This window comes from Vigna angularis, chromosome 7 (assembly GCF_016808095.1).
Source record: "Vigna angularis cultivar LongXiaoDou No.4 chromosome 7, ASM1680809v1, whole genome shotgun sequence".
NCBI lineage: Eukaryota > Viridiplantae > Streptophyta > Magnoliopsida > Fabales > Fabaceae > Vigna > Vigna angularis.
The window spans coordinates 25,593,170-25,600,947 of record NC_068976.1 but is presented as its reverse complement, the minus strand read 5'-3'; the positions used below and the strand labels follow the sequence as shown (position 1 = coordinate 25,600,947).

At 35.0% G+C, this 7,778-nt stretch overlaps 1 protein-coding gene across 2 annotated transcripts; it reads left to right on the top strand.

Annotated features, from left to right (window-relative positions):
- The first annotated feature begins 1,987 nt into the window (after nucleotides 1–1,987).
- Nucleotides 1,988–7,492, top strand: LOC108338366 (ultraviolet-B receptor UVR8). Of its 2 annotated transcripts, none has more exons than XM_017575201.2 (11): nucleotides 1,988–2,323; nucleotides 2,877–2,944; nucleotides 3,046–3,130; nucleotides 3,371–3,502; nucleotides 3,785–4,009; nucleotides 4,160–4,399; nucleotides 4,813–4,856; nucleotides 5,755–5,937; nucleotides 6,149–6,239; nucleotides 6,869–6,912; nucleotides 7,081–7,492. In XM_017575201.2, exons 1-11 carry the CDS (start codon nucleotides 2,131–2,133, stop codon nucleotides 7,201–7,203), a joined length of 1,428 nt encoding a protein of 475 aa, XP_017430690.1. In that variant the 5' UTR covers nucleotides 1,988–2,130; the 3' UTR covers nucleotides 7,204–7,492. The 2 variants fall into 2 exon arrangements, with proteins under 2 accessions (XP_017430690.1, XP_017430689.1); XM_017575200.2 differs by having other exon boundaries at nucleotides 2,871–2,944.
- Nucleotides 7,493–7,778: the final 286 nt, after the last annotated feature.

Here is a 7,778-nt window from a genome sequence, read left to right as displayed (position 1 = left end):
AAAGTGCATCAATTACGTCCTTATTTAATAAAATTTATATCAATGAAATCTCTTTCGTTAAATCCGTACAAACGGCGTTAATTATTTTTCTCTCTCTTCTACTTTAATAATTAATGCCGTTTGTACGGATTTAACGGAAGAGATTTCGTTGATATAAATTTTATTAAGTAAAGACGTAATTGATGCACTTTTTAAAGGATGGACTAATTTGACATTTTCGAGCGAAACTGGTGACAAAATAGGGTATTAAGCCTTATTTATATTATGTATTAATAACTTTTAATTTTTTAAATCAATCACCATCTTTTACAAAATTTCACTCATTTTTCTTCTATTTCTGATATATTTCCTTTATTTTTCATGTCACTTTCTCTTTATTTTATTTTCCTTATCACTCTTCCAATAATGCAACCAAAGGCTTTAAAGTTGAATATATAATATATTTCTTTCTCAAATATTTGACATGTCCTAATTTCACTTTCATGTGTATGCATGCTTCCACTTTCACTTTATTGCTATTATTTTCATCTTTTAACCCTTCAAAATAGCCAAATACTTTCACAATAGGATAAAAAACCTTTTAAGAAAAATATTTCATTAAAGAAAAAACTCCTTATTTTTAATGTCACTTTTTCATAAGGACCGTGCTTCATAAATTAAATAATTGAATTTTGTTTTTGAAATTCTAAACAAGATTAGTTTAACGTGAATTTATTTTGTAAAACAATAATTTTACTAAGATTTTCATATATAATTTTACTTATATCTAAGAAAATAGTTGATAACTTAACTAAAGTTGCTTCTTTTCTTCTGGACTTGTTAAACATTCATTGTTATAATTGTTTAGTGAAATTGATGGATAAATGTAAAATAATATTAGTGTGTATATATATATATATATATATATATATATATATATATATAAATTTACGAAGGATTTATTTTTTGTTAATTTCTTGCCATATTTTCTTACAATATAATTTTTGTTAGATGAACAAATTTTCTTGAATAATTAAGATTTATAAAAATATAAAACAACTTTTTTCTTTACATTATTTCGTCTCATTTAATAAAAATGTATAAATGAGAAATGAAACTAGAAAAGTTTTTTTGTAATTTTAAAAAGCAATAAATTATTCAAGAATAATTTAAACATGAAATTTAGAAGTCATTGTTTTCCCTTTTAAAAATGTTGGAAGTAGCTTACTTTTAACTTTTCATAAACTCATATGGTTATTATAATTTTTTTTAAAAATTATCTTAAAAAAAAGTTCAAACAAACCTATAGTTCTTTCAAATTTTGTAATGGTCCAATTAAAAGGTCACACGAAACAATCATCCATTTATTGCTAAAAAATTCTACGTCAAGCTTTTAATTTCTTTTCATTAAATTACACATGTCATTGATTAATTTACAAGAAAAAAAAATGCAATTCAAGTTCACATACACTTTCAAAAAATAAAATGTGATGTACAAATAAGTCCACAATTTTGAATATACACTTTAATGTTAGGTTTAAGGAAAAATTAATGAAATGGTGAAAAAATTAAAGGATTTTATAAATATTTAAAAAGGTAATTAGAAATAAAATTATATAAAGATTTATAGTAAAAGAGTAAAAATTGCATATATAAAATTAAATATACACTGTAAACAAAAATTAAACCCATTTTATTACAGTAGACAAGAATTTGACTCAGGTTAATGATGATGTGTTTTCCGTTACAGGTTTAGAAATTGCGACGTGGAAGCACAATCATTGTAGTTCTTTCCTATACGTAACACGTGTCGACAAATGGAGTGAACACGGTAACACACCACGCGCGTGACCTTCCAGAAGCTTCGATGGAACTCGTGGCTGGAAATGGCGGAAGAATCTAGCGGCCAGCAGTAGGCCACGTGGCTATGGAACCACATGGGCATCCGACGTGGCACCCTCATTCCCCTGAAAATGATTCGTTCATTTTATACGTTGGGCCATTCGAAGAAACAAACGAAAAACACAAATAAACCCGCTGTCTCTCTTTCTCTCTCCAAAGAGAAGAAAGCGCCAGAAAACAAAAGGGAAAAAGAAAGAGTGAGTGTTTGTGTTGTTGACTCTTTTGGAAGTGGGTTTTGAGATTGTGGGAATGGGCATGAATAATGGCGAGGGAAGTGGAGGAGGGGCATTGCAGAGGGTGCTTTACATGTGGGGTTACCTTCCCGGAGCTCTGCCGCAGAGGACGCCGCTCTTGACTCCCGTCGCCGTTAGGTTTCCGTCATGTAGTCACTCTTGGAATGATGTTTGCGGCGGTGGTTGTGGATTCGCTATTGCTATCTCTGGTGCTTTATCTTTTCATTCCTTTAATTACCTATCATTTCTTCTATTGGTTTGGATTTGAAAATTAAGCAGGTTTGGGGAAATAGTTGAACTTGGAGGATTGGAGCAGAAACTCAATTCAGTTTAGCGGCTTGAGCTCCCTTCTCTGATTTTACTCTCATTGGAGTTTTTGTTTTCCTCTCTCGACCGGGGTCTGAGTGAACAATATTTTTTGTATTTTTGTTTATGGTTTTATTAAATAAAGCATTGCGCTTTTGAACTTTGATGGGGTCTTATTTTGTAAGGTTGGTCAAACACTCAAACCTAAGGAGATGAATTTATGGGGTTGTTTGGAAATTCGTGAGGCTTTCATTACTGTTTTAGTAGAGGCAATTTATTGTTACTACCAATGTCTTGCCCCTCACCCCATGGAATGTGTTGTTGGTCTTCCTTGTGTTGTAAATATTTAATTGATAGCATTTGGGTTATGGTCTGTCTCTCTTTCGGTTTCTTTTACCATTTTATTTGTATGATGGATTCATCATTACTCACGTGTTCTTCCTTAATTAGAATCAGGGAAGCTCATCACGTGGGGCTCGACAGATGATTTAGGCCAAAGCTATGTGACTTCTGGCAAGCACGGGGTAATGCATAACTGTTTATGGGATAGTTTGACCCCGATGCTCTCTTTTATTATCTCTTTCTTCTTTGTCAACAAACTAACATTTCTGATTTATTTGTAAAGGAAACTCCAGAGCCTTTCCCTCTTCCAACCGAAGCATCTATTGTGAAAGCTGCAGCAGGGTGGGCTCATTGTGTTGCTGTAACAGGTGAGGTGGATTTTCTTACGTTATGGCCTGAGAGGAAAAGAAGAAATGAGTCGATCAGAGTGAAAGAAGAAGACTAAACTTAATAGAACCTATAGTTTTGGTTTTCTAAAAGTCTTTTCATGTATCTATTATTTTAACAAGTAACACATCCAAAACGAATTCAACAATATCATATAGTCGGAAAGGAGTTTTTTGTCTTGTACATTAAGCTAAGTTTTCTGCAAATATGTTTTGCCACAGAACATGGAGAAGTTTATACATGGGGATGGAAAGAATGTATTCCCTCAGGGAGGGTATTTGGTGAACCATCGACAGGGGTAGGTCTTGAAAAGGATGTGCCAGGAAGTCATAGTCAATTATCAACAGAGCAAGGTATGTTTGACCTCTTTAGAACAACAGCTTATGTACAGCTAGCTGTCCCTCCCAAGGAGTGGTCTACGCAAGCCAAGGTGCTCCAAAGAAGGAGTGGGGGATCTATGATAGAATCTTGCAACCCCAAAAAAAGAAAGAAGAAAACAAAAGTTTTGTAGCTTACCCCTCTATGATGAACCCTCATTCCCTACCTGGATGTACTGCCTCCAGTTATTTATCCCTCCCTGGGGGGGACCATGATTCCTTGTTATTGGTGACTGATATAGAGTTGTTTTGCAATAGTGAGCCCTCGTTCACAAGGCTCAAGATCTACTGGAGGTACTGCCTCCAATAACAGTGGAGAAGAAAGTACAAAGCGAAGGAGAGTATCTGCAACAAAGCAAACAGCTGAAAGCTCATCATCCAGCGATGATAATCTAACTGCGTTTCCGTGTCTTGTCACACTAAATCCAGGAATAAGGATAGCTAGTGTTGCTGCCGGTGGACGCCATACACTTGCATTGTCAGGTACAGTACAGGACCTTGTAATGGACTAGTTTTAAACCCAAGTCCAAGATTTTATGTGTGTTATTTTCTTCCCATTGTGTAACGCAGTTTGATTGAAACATCTTTGATGTCTAAGACGTATCATTGATTTTGGTTGAATGAGAGTTTCAGATACAGGACTGGTGTGGGCTTGGGGTTATGGAGGTGAAGGGCAGCTTGGTTTGGGTTCAAGAATACGTATGGTATCCTCTCCTCATCTCGTTCCATGTATTGATTCCTCTTATTATGGTAAAGATAGATCTGCTACACTGGTTCGAGGAAGCATGGGTTCAGAGGGACAGAGTTTTAGAGTTCCTGGAAGTTACATAAAGAGAATTGCCTGTGGAGGTCGACATAGTGCAGTCATTACAGGTACATATGTGTCAGTCTATTCAGCAACTAAACTGGACAGCCTGCACTTTAGATCTTTGAAGAACCTAAAATGAAATATCTATATGCTTTGTTTATAATGGTGCAATTTTCGTACATGGTGTCAAAATTTGGTGCTTAGTGGTGTTTAGGAGAAAACTAGTTTCTTAACGGATCGAATGGACTGATTGGGAATTGTCTGATTTGACAAGGAGACATAATATCTTAACATTAGATCCAAAAACTTGAAAAAATATTGATCTATATAGAGCGTTGTCTTTCTGGGTACTAGATTAGGAGTTAATTTTGCTAGTATAAAAACTTGTTTCGTAAGCTTGTTTTTGTTTCAAAAAACTTTTGTCATCTTTGGTAAATTTGTTTGTACTAATATTGGAATATCTATCTTGAGTTGACAGATGCTGGAGCCTTGCTTACTTTTGGTTGGGGACTCTATGGACAGGTAAAATTTAAAGTGAACTGGGATATTATTTTTAACTTCTGCAAGTTCATTTCTATTCGGCAGTGTAACTGGACGAATTTGTAATTATGCACTGTCACCAGCATATTGCCAATTCATTTTCATGGCTTCATAACTGAGGTTATTGATGTAATGGGTATGTTATAGCAGATCAAACTTGCAGAGTTTTTCCATAAATTTTGTCAGCGTTTATAGTAAATGAAATCTTCTGATGTGTGCAAGGCTGTAGTTTGCTAGCAATGGTTCCTGAATCCTAATATTAGAAAATCCCTTTCTGATGCAGTCAGCGACTGAGCTTAAATTCTCTCTCTTCCAGTTCTGCTTTTTCCTTTAATTTATTTTCATGGGAAATCCATTTTGCTTCATCATCGGCCATTTTATCATTCAGATCTTATCAGATAATAGTAACCCCTTGATACTGAGGAGCACCCCATGCTCTGAATTACCTCACTTTGCATGATATATCACCAACATCTGTTGTTTATCTTGCTATGTAATACTTCCTTGGTACGGGGAAAAATTTGAAGTGCAACGTGTACTTAATTAAATTTGTGATTTGACTTGCCTTAGATTGTGGGAGTATTATCATACACTTGAATCCAACTGAATTGAATCCAACTGAATTATGTGATACTCGGTTGAAATATATTCATCTGCGGCACTGTTTGGATACCATCACCCCTTAACCATTCTTAAGGATGAATCTGTAGGTAAAGTAGAATATGGTGGACAAAAGCAAGTAGATGTTGAAGATGTGGTTCACTCTAACAAGGGATTATTTATTCTATTCCTTTACAATATTTTATCTTTCTTGTCACCTCTTGGTCAATGCATGCTTAAGCTCATTATACTCTATTTATGTCATCTTGTTTTGGTCAAGTGTGGGCAAGGAAGTACCGATGATGAACTAAGCCCAACTTGTGTATCTTCCTTATTGGGTATCCACATAGAGGGGGTTGCTGCAGGACTGTGGCATACAGTCTGTACATCTGCTGATGGTGATGTGTATGCATTTGGTGGTAATCAGTTTGGACAGCTAGGTACTGGTGCCGATCAAGCTGAGGTATGCTATAATTAGTGTCATCCCATATTCCCCACCCAGTTTGTCTCTAAAACAAATAATAATTACATATCAGTGTGCTGTGGTTATACATTCGTCATAAATATTGATGTCACTGAATGACCTGCTAAGCACGTGGTATTATTTGATTGTTTTATTAGTTGAGGCAACCTGTGATTCAGTTTTTCAAGTATTAACTTCAATTTTTAAGCAGACTCTACCAAGACTAGTGGATTCTCCGAGTTTGGAAAATATTCATGCAAAGAATATATCGTGTGGTGCTCGTCACACTGCTTTGGTAACAGGTATACCATCCTATACCTGCTTATATAATTTTAATAGCTGTCTAATCACAGTTAGGCTTCCATTAAAGTCATTTAACACATATCTAAACACTATAAATCTGAATATCTGTTTGATATCTCTCAAGTAAATGAGCTGTGAGCACTTAAAATTTCCCCAAATGTTAATCATTCGTTCACCTTCCCAATGTTTGGTTGGATTCATTTTTTACCAACACAACTGCGAAGAAAACTGTGGTAAAAATAGGCTGTAACATTTGTTTTGTTAAAAATGTGGGATGTCGGTTCCACTGTGAAGGAATGTAAGGTAAAAAGGTTCTTTAATTATGTGATGTCCATAAAGACAACGGTGCTGGTCAAACTGAACAATCTCGGACATGGTTTGTTATGAATGGGTTATGTAATCTCTGTTTTAGCCAAATCCCACACGGGTTAAATAAGATTTCTAGCATAACTCAAATTCTTAAGTACCTTACTGTATTTAATTTAACTTTTGCAGTAGTCATCAGGATCTTATGCACAACTAATTTTTAATTTTTATCTTTTTTTGCACTTCAAAGAACATACACATGTAAACTGCCATGTCTATTCTTCCACATTTAATTAGTTTCCTTTCGTTTATGTTCTTCAAGAGGGTGGAAGAGTTTTCTGCTGGGGATGGAACAAATATGGACAGGTGCTTATATCACACAACCTTTTTCATATGTACATCTTTTTATTTCATGTTTTAAACAAGGAACGTTTTTTTTACCACTTCTACTGTAAGTGTAGACTTGTGCTGGTATTAGTAACATTCATGTCGTGGAATCATTCTGTTCTAAGTTGTGATTTGTGGGTGTGACAGCTGGGCCTTGGGGACGTGATTGACCGTAACGTTCCTTCTGAAGTCACCATTGAAGGTTGTGTTCCTAAAAATGTTGCTTGTGGTTGGTGGCATACTCTTCTTCTGGCCGAGTCCCCCACCTGATGTCATGCTTTATCGGAATCTCTTCATCAAATTTTGTTAGTTAGATTCGCGCTTCTTCTGAAAGGCAATGGTTAATGTACATAAAGTAGTGGTATACTACCCATACACGTGTGTATTGTTTCATGGTGTGCGATTTGTGAATAACCATGACTAGCTCTAGTATTTAACACCATTGAAAAGCGATAATCTGGCTTGGAAAGAAGTATTCAGTCTTTCCACCTATGTAACATTCTTAACCATTGTGTATATTATATTTTATTGTATAGACTATTCAGTATAGTTATATGAACTGGGAAGTTAGTCTGCTGGCATGTAATTGTTGGATAGGTGTAAATGCAATCCTTTTAATCAATACAATATAAACCAAATTTCACCCAACTCAGCTTCCTTATTTTTGTTATGGATTACTTACTGGCTTCTTGCCAGGCACCATTTACAACCATTACACATTTACCCGGATCAACTTTTTAGATCATTCAACCAGAGACAAATTGATTACGTCCCTTTATCTCTAGAATCTTGGAATCCAATTCAAATATTCCATTTCGACTAATTAACATCAATTTGTTCTGTAC

Excerpts from the sequence above, each read along its gene's own strand:
- LOC108338366 (XM_017575200.2), top strand. The coding sequence starts at position 2,131 with ATGGGCATGAATAATGGCGAGGGAAGTGGAGGAGGGGCATTGCAGAGG. Across the intron at positions 2,945-3,045 it reads TGACTTCTGGCAAGCACGGG|GAAACTCCAGAGCCTTTCCC; the intron begins GTAATGCATAAC and ends TTATTTGTAAAG. Across the intron at positions 4,857-5,754 it reads GTTGGGGACTCTATGGACAG|TGTGGGCAAGGAAGTACCGA; the intron begins GTAAAATTTAAA and ends GTTTTGGTCAAG.